At 47.3% G+C, this 18,429-nt stretch overlaps 1 protein-coding gene across 1 annotated transcript in view; it reads right to left on the reverse strand.

The window, feature by feature from the left end:
* Nucleotides 1-18,429, reverse strand: part of Trappc12 (trafficking protein particle complex subunit 12) — a 69,535-nt gene that overhangs the window by 34,083 nt on the left and 17,023 nt on the right. The window contains exons 4-5 of the mRNA XM_041630452.1: nucleotides 3,351-3,464; nucleotides 2,053-2,191 (exon numbers count right to left, since the gene is read on the reverse strand). Of these exons, the coding sequence (XP_041486386.1) occupies nucleotides 2,053-2,191; nucleotides 3,351-3,464 (253 nt within the window). The remainder of the gene's footprint in view (nucleotides 1-2,052; nucleotides 2,192-3,350; nucleotides 3,465-18,429) is intronic.

Consider the following 18,429-nt stretch of genomic DNA (forward strand, 5'->3'; position numbering starts at 1 on the left):
TTCTCAAACTCACAAACCCACTTCTGATAGGGCTTGGAGCTAAGCTCTATTTTAAGTAGATCCTCCTTATAAGCTCAAGTTCTTCTAGTCAGAAGCAACATTACCAGCTTAACCTGATCTACACAGTTACGGGCCGACCTTGGATCCCGCTCTCTTGAGTTAAAAAGGATGAGCTCCTCCTAGCTCTATTTTGTGAGAGGTAACAGGGACAGGGGACAGAACAGGTTAAGGACACAGAGCCACCTACCCCACTCTCCTCACATCCCTTCAACGCCTCAGGATCTGAGCTTAAAAACAACACAAAAAGCAGCTGAACACTTTATCTGCCCAGCTTTCTCGATGGATTTGTCAGCCAACAAGAGCTAAGATGCTGATGTGAATTTAAGGCTTAACACTTGCCACCAACCCTGTCTTTACACCCTTGGTCCTGCCTGATTCTGCCAGCTGCATTTTCTGACAACCAGGGTGACTCTTTGTAGAGCCGCTGGGGTGCACAAGTGGGGTGCACATAAGTGAGGCCCACCAGCCTCACAGAAGGATGGCACAAATCACGAGTGAACTCAAAACAGCACAGAATAGTAGGTGCATAATCACTGCTGTGCCAGCTACGGCACAGCCACTTACACATGACAGCATCTCTACACTCAGTGCAGGATTTCCCACCTTGCTCTGTGATTGAGGGTGCTGAAGCACAAAGACACCAGTGGGAGGCAGCCTTGGTCAGGCAGGTGCAACTGAAGGACCCAGCTCCCAGCAGCCAGTTCCAAAAGATGTCTTTTGGTCAGAAGACATCTTCCAAAAGGCTTTCTCCAGGGACACAGTGTGGCTGTCTCTGTAAGACCCTACACCTCCGTGTCTCACTTTCTAGTGCTGTGCTGAGCACCATGACCGAGGCAACTTATCAAAGGAAGTGCTCGATTTGGCTTACCCTTTCAGAGACCAGAGTCCAGGACAGTGGAGCAAAGGGACAGTGGAGAGCTCACATCTTGATCCACAGCCACAAGGCAGTGCGCTGGGAAGCACTAGTATCTGTTGAAACCTCAAAGCCCACTTCCAGTGACACTCCTTCTCCAACAAGGCAATGCCTCTTAAACCTTCCCAAACAGTGCCATCAACTGGGGACCAAGCATACTCATCCAAATAACCATGCTTGACACAAGGATTCAGAGTTTTCCTTTCCTTCTCTCCATCCTTAGTCTTGCCCCTGTTCTAATACAGCCCATGCTATGGCCTGGTGATTCCAAACAATGATAGAGACTGTGATGCCCTTGGTTGCTATAACCAAATTTTAAGATAAATTAAAAACAGAGACTCCTAGGAGCTGTCAAGATAGAAAGATAAGAATGTCTCAGGGATCTTTGCTTTTATTTCAGGAACATGTGTACTTGTGCTATGCCATGGCATAATGTCAGTGCACACTTGGAGAACAGTGGGCAACAGGTTCTAGCAGGTGCTGGCCAGGCGGCTTCTAAGTGACCCTTCCAGGTCAGCCTGCACCAATAAGTTCTTCCAGGTCAGCCCAATCACAAAAACTGCATGAGATTCTATAGCTTCGGGCTTTGTGCAAGGCTACTGATTTAGTTTTTCATGATTGGGTGAGGAAAACCCAGGAAATCAATTTTGCATAAGCCCCAACAAAGCAGAGCGGATACACACAATAATACACAGACGCGCAGCACCGCCCCTTACCTCTGCGTCCTGGGTACACAACAAAGCAGAGTGGATACACACAATACACAGATGCGCAGCACCGCCCCTTACCTCTGCGTCCCGGGTACACAACAAAGCAGAGCGGATACACACAATACACATACGCGCAGCACCGCCCCTTACCTCTGCGTCCCGGGTACACAACAAAGCAGAGCGGATACACACAATAATACACAGACACGCAGCACCGCCCCTTACCTCTGCGTCCTGGGTACACAACAAAGCAGAGTGGATACACACAATACACAGATGCGCAGCACCGCCCCTTACCTCTGCGTCCCGGGTACACAACAAAGCAGAGCGGATACACACAATACACATACGCGCAGCACCGCCCCTTACCTCTGCGTCCCGGGTACACGTGTGGGTAATATTCATAGTACAGGTCCGGCTGGTCCAGAGTTCCGAAGGGTTCAAATTCTATCGCAGCATTCTGGAAAAGGCCCAACTTCACCAGCAGTGCCAGCCTCACAAACCAGAGCTGAAATGCAGGACGAGATAGAAGGTCACGCATGTCAGCTCTGTCTGCAAGACCGTGTGTGGAGCCTGACCTCTACTACAAGGAAGTCAGGACTCAGGGCTAAGATTACTCTTGTCCTCACATCGGCACAGGCTCCGTGTTTACAGAAATATGCTGAGCTCCACAGCAGCAATGTGAACAGTTTCATTTCACTGAGTCTAATTCAATAATACAAGGTGTGCGCCTAAGCATCACACCATGCTGTGGTGAACTCTGTGGTGGGGTTTGTGGAAACACAGCGGTAGAAAAAACAACCCTCTTACTGTGGGGACCCTGCAGTGGGGTGAGAAGAGACAAGGAAGTGGGGAAGCGTAGAGAGGGGTGGGGCACACAGGTTGCGTAAGATGGCCCTTCAGAATGGAAGGGCTGATCTGAGGAGGTCCTGTGAGCACAGGGAAGGGTGTGGTCACAGGCTTGGAGGGCTGTCTGTGAGAAGTGTGAGCATGGTGTGTGCATTGGCCATGGAGACTGCACTGAACATGGGTTTGAGAAAGCTGCCATGGTTGTGAGAGTGAGAGGACTTCATTTGAGACCACATTGGCCATGACAAACAAGAGGAAAGCATGAAAGGTGGCTAGGACACCGTGTCCACAAGTGAGCGACTCTGGATATGGAGGGCATTGGGGCTGAGGGACCACTGCCCCATTCTCCAAGTGCACAGGCTCTCGGTGGGAAGGACGCAGACAGCAAGAAGCCTGCCACAGGCTGCTCCACAGACAGCCCACTGGAAGCTCTTCTCGGTGGTGCAGAGTCTGGGGACATGGTCCATTCTGGGACTCCTGGTGACATTGAAACTGAAGTTAAAGACTCCACAGGGAGGGGGCCCTGAAGGACTTCCAAGGCTATTCCTCACTGGAGGAGTGTCCTTCCGTGTAAGTCTCTCTTTTCACACATTTTAGAACACGTAAGCTCTACACTTGCTGGAGACTGAGACCTTCAGGTCACTTGGGAGGAATTAAACATGCAGGAAATTTGGGAAGGAAGGACCACTGACCTCTTGTGGAGATCAAGTTCAGAATGTAGGAATCCCTATCCTGTTCATCTTACATGAAAGGCTACAGTCCTGTGTGCCCCCACATGACGATAAACCATCTAACAACACGACAGAAAGGGCGCTGACCTGCAAGGAGTCCGTGGTGTGGCTGGTGGGCAGCCCACTCTTGCCATAGCCTTGTCCGTGGGCGGTGAGCAGACGTCCACACAGGTCGACCGCTGCCCTCCAGTTCCTGCAGCTCTGTAAGAACAGGAGCAGGAGGTGTCAACCGCACATGCGCTTTCTTCCTTTAAGGAAGCAGAGCCGTCCAGATCTTAATAACCAGGGCAAAGACGGCTGGCTAGCTGGCATAGAGGCCAATGTCACTTGACAACATGGCCCATGTGACTTGGCAGTAAAAGGTACAAGGAGCAGGTGTCAGTCAAGACATTTAGATCACAACATTAAAACTGAATGAGACACAGAACACGGGGAGGTTGCTGGACAGCTCATCCTTGTTCCTAATCTAGAAGACGGATGCCCTTTGTAGCAGAGATACTTCTAGACCCTCATGTTGATGTATAATCAACGTTAAATGTGTTAGACACATATGTGCTGTAGGAGCATCACGATCTATAAGATACTGAGTCTTCTGTGTTCAGCACAATTCTATTTCCTCAGTATGAATGGTCAGTGAACAAGGTGAAGGCAGTCATGGCAGGACTGCCCACCAACACACATTTCCTTTATGCCACTTCCGGTCACACTTGAAGCATGGGAAGGCTAGCAACAAGGGCAGACAGCTCATTTGTCTGGGCTCTCACATTTGTCTCTCCGCTGTGCCAAAACAGGAAGGGACCACTGGGCAGAGCTACAGGACATCAGTGCTTTAACCTATGTGGGAACTTGAAGATGCTTAGACGTAGTTTCTCAGTGTAACAGGCACTAACTGCACAGTAGATCATGGAGGAGAGAGAGAGAAAGGAGGAGGAGGAGAGAGGAGAGAGGGGGAGAAAGAGAGAATGAGTCAGCACAACTTAGACTTTTCGCTGGTTCTCTTGGGTGTTCTGAGTAAGCATGATTGGATATTTGAGGAAGACACAATTGGAGACAGCTTCTCATTACTGTCTCATAAATAGGCAAAGGTGGTTTATTTAGTCAGTACCTCCTACAGGCAAAGTGGTGAGCGTCCTTATTACCGCTAGGATCTATAGATGGAGCAGCAGACTGCGTCCCTGCCGCCTGGCTCCCGGCCGCTTATGCCCTGAAATAACAACACACAAACTGTATTTATTTAAACACTGCCTGGCCCATTAGCTCTATCCTCTTACTGGCTAACTCTCACATCTTGATTAACCCATTTCTAATAATCTGTGTAGCACCACGAGGTTGTGGCTTACCAGGAAAGATTCAGCATGTCTGACCTGGTGGCTGGCTCCATGGCATCTGACCTCACTTCCCTTCTTCCCAGCATTCTGTTCTCTCTACTCCACCCACCTATGTTCTGACCTATCAGGCCAAGCAGTTTCTTTATTAATTAACCAATGAAAGCAACAGATAGACATATGACATTCCCACATCAAAGATCTCACAAGGAAGACCGGCACTATGTGAAGTTTGATTCAATTCAATTCCAGATAATATGTCACAGAAGAATCTGTTGGACATGCATGTGTGCACACACACAGGAAGGAGAAGATCCATGCTTGCTCATGCACGTATATCAAAGATCGGTGACTCGGATGGGAGAAGCCACCTGGGATCGTGGTAGAGGGAGACTTACGAAATAGCAAGTGGTTGGAATGAAGGGAGAACACGGCCCATGTGGGCATGGGAAAATTGTGTCCCTGAAACCTGTGTAGCGTGGGAAGAGAGCACAATGAGCTCAGGAAGCCACACAGCTGCAGGGAGGCAGGGCTGGAGTCAGAGGATGGCCCAGGGTGACTGTGGGGACTCAGGGCTGATCAGAGTGCAGCAACTGCAGAATGATCTGGATTTCACGCAGGAATGATGGGGCTAGGTATGGCAGCAAATGCCTGTAGCCCTACACAGTCTGAGGTTACACAGTGAGTCCGAGGCCTGTCTAGGTGTGGTGGTCTGAAAGAAAATGGCCTTCATAGACCCACAGGGAGTGGAACTATTATGAGGTATGGCCTTGTTGGAGGAAGTGTGTCACTGGGGTGGGCTTTAAGGTTCCAGACGCTCAAGCTTGGCCCACTGTGTCTCAATCTCTTCCTGCTGCTTGTGGATCCAGATGTAGAGTTGTTGGCTACTTCTCCAGCACCAGATCTGCTAGCATGCCAACGAGTTTCCCACCATGGTGATAATGGACTGAACCTGAACTGTAAGCCAGTCCCAATGAGATGTTTTCCTTTCTAAGAGTCGCCATGGTTATGTTGTTTCTTCACCGCAATGGAAACCATAACTAAGATACTCAGCTACACAGAAAGAGCCTGTCTCAAAAAACAGAACAAAACAAAAACAACCAAGAGCCCCATGAACAAATAACAACAAAAATAAAACTCCAAACTCAAAAACCAAAATAAAAGGGTGTGACAGTCTCAAGATAACGTGTACTCAGGTAAGGCCCCGTTGTGCCTGGGCAAAAGAAATCCAGACCTTGCTTCACTGAGGACAAGGACTCAACTTCTAATTGCCGCAAATGGACAAAGGGCAAAAACAGAAAACCAGAAAGGTGTCTAGACGGTGACACAGGTGTGGAGCTGGTACAGAACTACCATATCAATCTAAATTTGGGCAAATCACAACTGTTTAAAAACAAAAAAATGGAAAAAAAAAACAGGTCCATCAGGAATTGTGTCTTACAGATTTTGACTGGCCTTCCCTGCTAGCAAGATGTCTCCCTGCAGAGAAATGCAGATCAAAACAACTCTGAGATTCCATCTTACACCTGAAAGAACAGCCAAGATCAAAAACACCAATGTTGTTACTGAATGGCCTTGGGTAGCCCTGGGGCACACAGCTGCCACAGAAGATCTGTGGGTGTTTTGTGGACAGGCCCAGTGATGTGGGATGTCCTTCTGTACACTGTGAATATCTGTTGCTCTCATTGGTTGATAAACAAAGCTGATTTGGCCTATAGCCAGGCAGAAGATAGCTAGGTGGAAAAGTCAAAATGAATACTGGGAGACAAAAGGGCAGAGTCAGAGACGCCAGCAGCTGCCCAAGAAACAACATGCAGCAGATTGGTAAGAGCCATAGCCATATGGCAATTCATAGATTAATAGAAATGGCTTAATTTAAATGTAAGAGCTAGCTAGTAATAAGCCTGAGACATCGGCCAAACATTTATAATTAATATTAAACCTCTGAGGGGTTATTCATGAACTGGTGGGTAGGAGAGAAACCTCCCATTTGGAGCATAGATTATTGCTTACTTGGGCATGACAAAAAATACCGTCTCCTGTACATGGCAGGCATGTAGTAAATATGTGTCTCATATGCTTTCCTTACTGTTGTCATTGTACAACTGTCTGCCTGTGTGAGCAAGCATACATCTGCATCAGCACTGTGAGCTGCCTGGGCTAATGCAACCATTAGGGGAAGCATAATTACACCAATAATTCAAAAGCGCTTCATCTGGCCACCTCTGAGAACCTGCCTGTCTTCGTCTCCAACCCCTCCCAACCTGCTGAACTCTGCAGTCACTTGTACACTGATCCTCCTCCAGGCAAACAGGCAGAGCTATGGGAGCAGATTTGTAGCGTCATTTCACTTGTATTTTAATAAATAAAACTTGCCTGAGTGTAGGGATAAGTCCCGCCTCTTAGGGGGCGTGTTCGCCTCGGGCTAATGTCTGCCTATAAATTTGGCGAGCGTGCTCTGAGCTGTCTCTTTTGCTTTCCTGGTCTCCGAGGGAACGGTGGTTCTGTAAGTCTATTTCTACATTAAAACTATATATATTTTTACAATCTGTGTGCATTCGTTTACGCCGCTACACCTGAGGATCAGAAAAGTAAAACAGCCACACTGGCCAGCCTTGTAGACTAGACAGCAATGACACACACCTTTAATTCCAACAGCCACACAAGCTTGCCATAGAAACCAGGTGGTAATGGTGTATGCCTTTAATCCCAGGACTAGAGGGGATTATAAAATGGGAGGAGCCAGCTCTCAGTCTCAGTCTGAGATTTTTGAAGGCAGGATCGCCATTTTTGGATTGAGATAGAGGTTAAGAGCCAGTGGCAGTCTATTTTGCTTTTCTGGCCTTCAGGTTGAACCCCAATTTCTCTCTCTGAGTTTTTATTATTCGTGCAACATGGGATCACCTTTTGGACCTGGGCATACTCTCCCTCCTATTCTTCATTTCCTCATGTACATGCTCAGCCTGGTTGTACTGACCCAAGGACAGGATTCAGTTCTTGGGGATAAAAGAGCCTCCAGTGGTCAGTGGCCACCAAAGATCAACAATATCTAAGTGTTTCCTTCCTTGGCATTTAATTTCACATGGGACTAAGAAAGGAATGAGGGTGTGTGTGTGTGTGTTTGTGCATACATGTGGAATGCCAGAGGACAGCCTTGGGTTTCATTTCTCGGATATGCTCCATCGTGTTTTCTTGAGACAGCGTCTCTCACTAACCCAGAGTCCTAACGGTTGATTTGTCTGTTTCCCCAGTGCTGAGATAACAAGCATATGATTGCAAACACACAAAAGCATGCCTGGCTTTTAAACTCATGTTCTAGTGATTAAGCTTGGGTTAAAGTAGTTGCACAATGAGTACATTATTGGTTGACCCATCACCATAAATAAAAGAATTATTTACTGCAGTATTTCTTTTTTTTTTTTTGTATTTTTCCATTTAAAAATTTACACTTCCTCCCCTTCTCCCATTTCCCTCCCGCTCCCCCACTCACCCCCCTCCCTCCCACTCCCTGCTTGAGAGAGGACAGGAAACCCTGCCCTGTGGGAAGTCCAAGGCCTTCCAGGTCTAGGAAGCTGAGGAAGTCAGGACAGCGAGGGGTTGGTCCACCCACTGAGACAGTGTACCTGTTCTAATGGGAGCTCACCAAATCCAACTGGACCGGAACTGAACTAGCATGTGATCAAACCGGACTCTCTGAATGTGGCTGACAATGGGGGCTGACTGAGAAGCCATTGATAAAGGCACTGGGACTTGTTTCTACTGCACGTACTGGCTTTTTGGGACCCTAATCTATTCGGATGTACTGCAGTATTTCTATAGACATTCAAAGAATTGGGAGCAGACAGTAAGCATAGCAAAACAAAGGACAATAAATAAAAGTATTTACTTACATTAACAAAGAAACACAAACCATAAAAAAAGCAAATGCCTTTGTTAGCCTAAGAAGTCAGAATAAAAGTTTCAAAAACTAAAAACAAGATAAAAATGAGACCAAATAAGGAGATACTAAAGTGACATCAGGGTCAAGGTACATGGTAACACTCTTTCTGGAACACAGTATGTGTTAACAGCCGTAAAAATGATCATACTCTTTGAGGTTGTCATTTCCCTCCAAAGGCTGACCCTGAAAAAGGACCATGGGCGGGTGATCTGCCCCAGGGTGTGTATGAGGCTCCTGGCTACAGAACCACTAGAAGATATTCATGGTAAGCCAAGTCAAAGGAGCTGGGACAAGTGCACAGCATACTTCTATGCCGGACCCCATCTCAGCCACCATTCAGTGGCTGGAAGGAACATGGTGACTGCTGGAGAACCAAGCAAGGCTGAGGTGGCCTCAGGAAGCAAACAGGAGAGGGACCAGCTCTGTGGAAACTGCACACGATGGCCACACCGAGCTGGCCACCACAGCCTCTCCCGTATGAAACAGACTGGTTCACACTGGCTCAACACCAGGAGTGGAGAGCAGAGTAAGAGGAAGGCTGAAGGGCGGAGGCTGCCAAGGCGGCAGAGGTGCACATACGAGGTCACCAGTGCTCTGGTGAGAGCTCTGCCATCACCTGGACGGGGGACCTGGCTCAGGGCAGCGAGCAGTCTCCAAATACTCTTTCATTACTGCTCAATTTTCTCAGCATCAACATTTCACAGGTAGCTACTTCAACTGTTAGCTTAGCTGGAGGCACCCTACATTAGTAACTGATGCTAGAAAAGGGGCTAAGAAAATGTTCCTTAAACACAAAACTACAGGGGAATAACATGAAATCTGAGGGTAGTCTTGTAAATATACTTTCATTTTTTTGGGTAACATTACCTTCGCAGACACACATACACAATGTCTGTGTGCCAAATACAAAGGCCTTGTATGTATCCGCATCTGGGCTAATACAAATGTCCCATCTGTAAGCTCAGAAGCATTGTGAACGAAAGGCTGCACCCCCAGAAGCAGCTCCCACATCTGGCCCTCTGGAAATGGATGTGTCCATTTCTATCTTCCCACTGCAGTGACGGTTCTGCCCCAACCCTACCCAGCGACACCTTTTCCATCGCGGTACTTCAGAACCAGAGCACACAGGACCTGTGGCTACTGAACGCCTACTCCTGTGGGCTTCCTGTGCCACACAGTCCTTCAGCAGGCACCATGTGCTCCCAGCTGCCAAATGGTGGCCATGTGGGGTCAGGCAAGCAGTAAGCGAAGGTCAGGCATGGGGGAGTGTTGAGAAGTGTAAGGATTTAGATCCAGCAGACCTCTGTACCTGCACATCTAACCAGCTGCTAATGGAAGGGTAGAAAACCACGTGTGGGCTGTTTCATGCCAGACTTCCCACCCGACACAGTCCAGCAGCTGCTTACAACACACTTGTAGGCCTCAGTGTTAGAAGGAATTCAGTGCAGAACTAGCCACCTCTGCAGGAGCAGGCCGAGCCAAGGACATCTGTAGGAACAGATGTGAGCCAGTGGCCTTTGCTGGAGCAGGCCTATGCCAACAACTTCTGCCTGAGAAGGCCCAAGGCAGAGCCTCAGCGGGTGCAGCCCCAAGCAAGCAACCTTCATGGGAGCAGACCCGAAAGACCCCTGGAATTGCAGAGCGGCCCCTGGAGTGCTGGGCTACCTCTGGGAACACTGAGTGACCTCTGGGGTGACTGGAACCATGGCTCTGACTTCATCATAAGGAACAACCATCTGAACCTTGAACCCACTGGCACCTGGAAGACTGACCACTAGAGACTCAGCCCAAACTACACCAATCAGAAGAAAAGATGAGTAGACAAGGAAAGAACACATTCAACACCACTAAGAGCAATAAGACACCAAAAAAAAAACTGGTGGTTCTACAGCAGTAAGACTTGAACACCCCAATATAGATGAAGCAAAAGAAAATGAGGTAAAAAATAACTTCAGGAGAATGTTTGATGACAACTGATGCTGGAGAGGATGCGGGGCATTGCTGGTGGGACTGCAAGCGGTACAGCCCCTTTGGATGTCAGTAAGGAGATTTCTCAGAAAATTAGGAAACAACCTTCCTCAAGACCCAGCAATACTAATTTTGGGTATGTACCCAAAGGATGCTCGCTCAATCATACCACAAGGACATGTGCTCAACTATGTTCACAGCAGCATTGTTTGTCATAGCCAGAAACCGGAAACAACTTAAATGCCCCTTGACTGAAGAACGGATAAGGAAAATGTGGTCCATTTACACAACAGAGTACTACACAGTGGAAAAAAACAATGACATCTTGAAATGTGCAGGCAAATGGCTGATCTAGAAAACATCATAGTGAGTGAGGTACCCCAGACCCAGAAAGACAAATATCACATGTACTCACTCATAAGTAAGTGGCTTTTAGACATAAAGCAAAGAAAACCAGCCTACAATTCACAATCCCAGAGAACCTAGACAACAAAGAGGACCCTAAGAGAGACATACGTGGATGCAATCTACATGGGAAGTAGAAAAAGACAAGATCTCCTGAGTAAGTTGGGAGCATGGGGATCACGGGGATCTGTGGGAGAGGGTAAAAGGGGAGGGGAGAGGAAGGGGGGAGCAGAGAAGAATATAGAGCTCAATAAAAACAATAACCAGGGCTGGAGAGATGGCTCAGCGGTTAGGAGCATTGCCTGCTCTTACAAAGGTCCTGAGTTCAATGCCCAGCAACCACATGGTGGCTCACAACCATCTGTGATGAGGTCTGGTACCCTCTTCTGGCCTGCAGGCATACACACACAGACGGAATATTGTATACATAATAAATAAATAAATAATTAAAAAAAAAACAATAACCAAAGGAAGGAATGAAGTGGGACAGCAACACGGAGCTGCATCTGAGAAACATGCAGATCCCGTGTCGCAGAACACGAGAGCTCAACACCCATAGGGTTTGGTCTGCCGGTGGGGTTCCTGAAAACCATCTCATGGATACCAAGGGATGACTGTGGTAGATACGGAGTCTCCTCATGTTGTGTTTTATGATGCCACAATGTATGTTGTTATCTGCTCAACACAGTAGCCAGGCAATTAAAATGTGTGCGTAGGCAAAAGTATGTACATGAGAAAAATCTGTTTACATAGTTTAAAAACACTTCTTATGTAGGTAAGGCTCCTATCTCATTTTATAACCACTCTGTATGGGTATCCACCACAAATAAAACACTTAAGTGGGCAACATTATTTGTAAGGAGCTTGCAGATATGAAGTGCTCTAAAGATGATTAAAAATAGTGGAATGTCTTAACAACCCCACAAAGCCTTCCACATTGAGTTGTCTTCTTTATCTCAAACTAGATCTGCTAAAAAATGAAGCAAAACTCATCGTCTCAATTATTCATTTTATAAGTAAGGGTAAGTCTGCTGGAAGGGGCCTCCTCACTGGATGGGCAGAGTGTAGCAGCGTGAAGGTGTCACTGGCTCCTCCCAGAGTACCAGCTCCACAGACGCTTGACTAGAATTTCGTCGTAACCACTGTAGCTCGTCTATACATGGTATGCATTTAAATCTCAGAAATGTACATTAACCCGGCAGCAAACACTGGAAGTCATGAGGACCCAGTTCTTCCTTACCATCACAGTCTAGCCCAGGGCAGCAGCCTGAAAGCCCTGCCCCCTTCATTTCTCAGGAGACTCAGGGCTATCAGGATGTTTAGGCCTTTGTGATAGAGGGCCAAGGCCCAGGACCAGAGTTAGGGCATGAAAGGGCTCATTCCTAGTAACTCAGGACCAATCGTGGGTGTGATTAGGATCATCTAGCTTGGGTCAACAGACAAGTAGGGGAACAGGGAGGAGGTGGTTTCCCTCAGATTCTTATTTAAACAAACGTCACCAAGGGATAGAGAGGAAATCACACACTGCCCGCTAGTAGATCCAGTTCACCTCTTCCATGCTGTCTTCCCAGCTCCTTATTTCCTGATGCCAGAATACAGAATATTCATTTAGCTCAAGCTTACTTTGTGTTTGAAAGACATTTCCAGGCCCAGGAATAACTTTTTGTCCCCATGGGAGTCAACCATGGCCATAGCCTGTTCTCCTCACTAATCTGCCACTAGAGCCTTTGAGAGTCAGCTAGGACAGAGGAGTCCTGTCATGGGTTCCTGAAGAGTGTGTGTGTGTGTGTGTGGGGGGGGGGGGGGGTGTTACCAGGGCGTGGAAAACAGCAAGAGACGAGATCTCCCAGGACCTGTCAACACAGAGGACAACTTGTAATAGGTGCTGGAGAACACGCAAGGAAGGTGCTAGGCGATCTGAGTTCAACTCTGCCTGGCTTTCCTGGCTTTCTGAGTCACAGTTTGGGTGTCATCCGCCAATTTTCACATGTGAATATAAACCAGCACCATCTAGGCAAGCTTGTTGATTTGCTTTTATTGTACAATGCCGCTTTTCAAATTTATCTGTATTTATGAATGTGACTGTGGCTCTTTTATTTCAGTTACTCCAAAGTGTTTAATTGACTGCATATAATATGATTTTCTTTTGGTATTTATTATTACAAATTTTTCCTTTAAAGATCTATCTATCTATCTATCTATCTACCTACCTACCTACCTACCTACCTACCTATCTATTGTGCACTGGTGTTTTACCTGTACATACTCTGTGTGAGGGTGTCAGATTGCCTGGAACTGGAGTTACAGACAGTTGTGAGCTGCCATGTGGGTGCTGGGAATTGAACCCTGGTCCTCAAGAAGAGCAGCCAGTGCTCTTAACAGCTGAGCCATCTTTCCAGCCTACTATAGGTTTTAATAACTTTTTTTAGCAACAACAAATATGTAAGGAATGTACTTTTTTTTTGTGTGTGTGTACACAGGTGTCTTTTGTGCATGCGTGTTGAGGCCAGAGTTGGGTGTCTTCCTCTTCTCTCTGCTTTATTCCCCTGAGACATCATCTCTCACTGTGCTACTAGGGATTTAAACCTGGGCTCCATGCTTATACAGCAAACAAACACTCTTACCAACTGAGCCCTGAGCCACCAGCTGCCAGTCCTTCTCACATTTTTCCTTTTTTTTTTTTTTTTTTTGAGATAATATCTTACTGTGCCGCCTTGGCTGGCCTAGAACTTGATTTGTAACCAGGCTGGGCATGAACTCAGAGATCTGCGCCTGCCTCTGCCTCCCAGTACTGGGATTACAAGTGTGCGTGACCATGCCTGATTTTAAGAAATATTTTTGGAATGTCTTTCTATACTTGCACACAGGAGGTTTTTTTTTTTTTTTTTTTTTTTTTTTTAACAATTTGCTATAGTTTCTTGCTTTTATTTTGAGATGTGTCTGATACACAGCTCAGGCCTGTAAGCTTCCTGGAGGGCTTGGGTTCTAGGTGTTCTTTGCTTTTGGCCTTGCCTCTTGTGAATCCTGTTTTTGTCATCAATAATAATCCCTTATGCCTTGTCCTGTGGTGTTGAAGACAAATCCAGGGCCTTGTGCATGCCAAGCAAGTACTCTGCCATTAAGCCACACTGCTGTCCTTCCTCCCGGAGTTTTTGGGTGTTTTGGATTTCTCAGATAGGATCTGTTGTACCCTAGGCTGGCCCTAAACTTGCTATGCAGCTGAGGCTGGCTTTGAACTCTGAATCTTTTTCTTCAGTCTTCCAATCCCCTGCTGGGATTACAGATGTGAGCCACCACATCTGGCCCTCCAAGTTTTCCAACACTTAACATTAGAAGTGGGGTCAAAGGTTACAGAACATCCATGTGCTGACTGGTTTTATATCAATTTGACACAAACTATAGTCATTTAGGAAGAGGAAATGCTCCTGCTAGACTGGCCTGTTGGCAAGCACACAGGGCATTTTCTTCACTGATGATTAAGGTGGGTGGAGCCACCCCTGGGGTGGTGGTCTTGGGATCTATAAGAAAGTAGGCTGGGCCGGGCGGTGGTAGCACATGCCTTTAATCCCAGCACTCGGGAGGCAGAGGCAGGTGGATCTCTGTGAGTTCGAGACCAGCCTGGTCTACAAGAGCTAGTGCCAGGACAGGCTCCAAAACCACAGAGAAACCCTGTCTCGAAAAACAAAAAACAAAACAAAACAAAAAAAAAAAGAAAGTAGGCTGAACAAGCCATGGGAAGCAAGCCAGTAAGCTCAGCTTCAGCTCCTGCCTCGAGGTTCCTGCCCTGTTTGAGTTCCTGACCTGGCTTCCCTCAACCCAGAATATTTTAGCCAAATAAACCCTTTTCTCCTCAAGCTGTGTCTGGTCCTGGTGTTTCATCACAGCAGCAGAAACCCTAACTGAGACAATCCATGTCCCGAGCTGCTCTATGAGGCGGTTTTATGGCCTGGCTGTGCGGTTGACCTCTGCCAAGCTGTGGGGGTTAGGATGCCTCTTCTCTGCTGATGTTTCTAAGACTGCTGCTGAAGCGGGGCTCCTCCCACGGTGACTGGGCACCTGATTTCCAGGAATCTCTTCATGTCTTCTGCCTCGTTCCTCACCAGCCTACTTCTCCTCCTAAGCTGGAGGAACTCTTTAGATTTTGAGTGCAGATCTTCCGTCCCTTCTGTATACTCAGTTTTGGATTTGGCCCAAGCAGCTATCTTTTTCATTGTCAACCCTCAGGGTTTAGGTCTTTTTGGGTGGTGGCAGTGGTGTTGGAATTAAAACCTCGAACATGTAAGACAATCCCTCTACCACTGAACTACACTGCCCGCCCCAGGGCTGGCTACTTAGGATCCTCCTGCTGGTTTGAAATGCTAATTTTCTGAGTGTTTTTTTTCCCCTGTTCTCAGCATTTCCTATCTTCTTTTTCCCCTTCTATTTTCAATGTGAGATGTTGGAAATGTCCAGTAAAGAAATACTTTTTAAAATCAGCACTTGAAGCATGGCACATAAAACTCGAGGCTTCGGGAAATCTTGTGGAAACTTTGCCTTGTAGCACTCTGGTGATGAAGTTAGTTTGGTACGAGAAAAATTTCTAAATTTAAATAAATATTACTTCTTAAAAACTAGGAAATGAGTTAAGACTCTTTGAAAACTGAACACAGGCATCTCTGATTCCCAAAGCTCAGACAGATCGTCCAGCAAGAGGACAATTAACTAATTAATCTGAGTAACCAATGGTGAAAGCACAGCTTGTCGCCTTGCTCTCTGAGGACATCGTTCATTCTGCCCATGACACCATGGGAGTGATTTAAATGTCCTTCTCCCCAGGCAGTGACATTCACTTATCTGTAAATTACAATCTTAGAACACTCTGACGAGCCTTCAGAAAATATATTCAGAACCTCTTTCCTCTTTAAAGATGGTAGGACTTCCTTTAGGACACAATTAAACACCATGGCCTTTTATAAATGTACCCCTGTCTTGAAAAGGCTTCTTGGTTGGGACCTGTAGTAAGATTTCCCATGACCTCAAGCATTTCGATGTATGGGGAAAAATACAAGCCTGTGTTAATACCGGGAATAAGCACAGAGGGTAGAAACACGGAAAGCTGATGAATTATAGTCAGTACAGGGCTCGTGGGTGACTTCAGAGATGTACTGGGAAATAAAGGCATACTTCACGTGAAACCTGTCTGTCATCAAGACAGGCTACAGTGTTTTTTTTTTTTTTTAAAGGCTAAATAGAAGGGAGAGGAATGACTGTCCCTTACCATGGAAAGGTCTGTTCACTATACTAGCTCCCATGAGCCGCAGCGATGGCTGCCTACAATCTCACCAACAATTGAAGAAGAGCAGACACCAAAATGAGTTGTCCCTGACTTTTTAAAAAACTAGCATCTTTCTTCTTTCTCGGACAAAGTCTTTTTTTCCTAATGTCTTGCTATGTAGCCCAGACTGGTTCCAAACACATAATCTTCCCACCTCAGCCTCAGATGTTGGAATTACAGGCACGTGTTGACATGCTGAGCTACAAAAAGCTTTTAATCACAGGAATCACCGGAGAATCATTTCAGTAAGAGAATTGATGGGACAGGAGATTGACATTTACCCTAATTGTCATGTATATAACATAGCGTAGCACGTGAGTCATCGACCTTCCTGAGAACACGCTGGTAGCATAGTGAAAGACGCTGAGAGGAACGGCACACTGCTGCCAGCAGACCTAGGCTTTGGCTGGTAAATGCCTGCCATGGTGACAGCTGCCTGCTTCTGTTAGAGGACAAGGTCTCTGCTGGGATTCTGCACTCTTTCAGGTTATCGAGTGAAGACCTGTGTTTGTGGCAACCATGCAAGTGTTCTAGAACAAGCAGTGTGGAGAGGAGGGAGGCATGGAGAATTTGGAGTGTTCTAGTACAGGCAGTGTAGAGAGGAGGGAGGTGTAGAGGGTTTGGAGTGTTCTAGAACAAGCACTGTTGAGAGGAGGGAGGTGTAGAGGGTTTGGAGTGTTCCTAAACAAGCAGTGTGGAGAGGAGGGAGGTGTGGAGGGTTTGGAGTGTTCTAGTACAAGCAGTGTGGAGAAGAGGGAGATGTGGAGGGTTTGGAATGTTCTAGAACAAGCACTGTTGAGAGGAGGGAGGTGTAGAGGGTTTGGAGTGTTCTAGAACAAGCAGTGTGGAGAGGAGGGAGGCATGGAGAATTTGGAGTGTTCTAGTACAAGCAGTGTAGAGAGGAGGGAGGTGTGGAGGGTTTGGAGTGTTCTAGAACAATCACTGTTGAGAGGAGGGAGGTGTAGAGGGTTTGGAGTGTTCCTGAACAAGCAGTGTGGAGAAGAGGGAGGTGTGGAGGGTTTGGAGTGTTCTGGAACAAGCAGTGTGGAGAGGAGGGAGGTGTGGAGGGTTTGGAGTGTTCTAGAACAAGCAGTGTGGAGAAGAGGAAGGTGTGGAGGGTTTGGAGTGTTCTGGAACAAGCAGTGTGGAGAGGAGGGAGGTGTAGAGAGGGTTTGGAGTGTTCTAGAACAAGCAGTGTGGAGAAGAGGGAGGTGTGGAGGGTTTGGAGTGTTCTGGAACAAGCAGTGTGGAGAAGAGGGAGGTGTAGAGGGTTTGGAGTGTTCTGGAACAAGCAGTGTGGAGAAGAGGGAGGTGTGGAGGGTTTGGAGTGTTCTGGAACAAGCAGTGTGGAGAAGAGGGAGGTGCGGAGGGTTTGGAGTGTTCTAGAACAAGCAGTGTGGAGAGGAGGGAGGTGCGGAGGGTTTGGAGTGTTCTGGAACAAGCAGTGTGGAGAAGAGGGAGGTGCGGAGGGTTTGGAGTGTTCTAGAACAAGCAGTGTGGAGAGGAGGGAGGTGCGGAGGGTTTGGAGTATTCTAGAACAAGCAGAGTGGAGAGGAGGGAGGTGCGGAGGGTTTGGAGTGTTCTGGAACAAGCAGTGTGGAGAAGAGGGAGATGTGGAGGGTTTGGAGTGTTCTGGAACAAGCAGTGTGGAGAGGAGGGAGGTGTGGAGGGTTTGGAGTGTTCTAGAACAAGCAGTGTGGAGAGGAGGGAGGTGCGGAGGGTTTGGAGTGTTCTAGAACAAGCAGTGTGGAGAAGAGGGAGGTGTAGAGGGTTTGGAGTGTTCTAGAACAAGCAGTGTGGAGAGGAGGGAGGTGTGGAGGGTTTGGAGTATTCTAGAACAAGCAGTGTGGAGAGGAGGGAGGTGCGGAGGGTTTGGAGTGTTCTAGAACAAGCAGTGTGGAGAGGAGGGAGGTGTGGAGGGTTTGGAGTGTTCTAGAACAAGCAGGGTAGACAGGAGGGAGGTGAGGAAGGTTTGGTCTTTCGGACTCTGGACAGCTGGGACTTTGTCCTGGGCACAAAAGCTCTGAACAGGAGACTGTTTGTGGAAGACGGAGGAGACAAAAGCCAACCTTCACTGCCTGCTAAGGAAAACAGGGCTCTCCTGTCAGGGCTGAAGATGCTGAGGAAGAGCCCCCATAGGTCAGTGAGACTAGGGTGTGAAGACCTCTGAATCTGAGTACACTATATGAGTGACAGTGAAGATCAGAGAGCAAG

Source organism: Microtus oregoni, unplaced genomic scaffold (genome assembly GCF_018167655.1).
Source record: "Microtus oregoni isolate MIOR12 unplaced genomic scaffold, Mior012 000034F_ref0000314, whole genome shotgun sequence".
Taxonomy (NCBI): Eukaryota; Metazoa; Chordata; class Mammalia; order Rodentia; family Cricetidae; genus Microtus; species Microtus oregoni.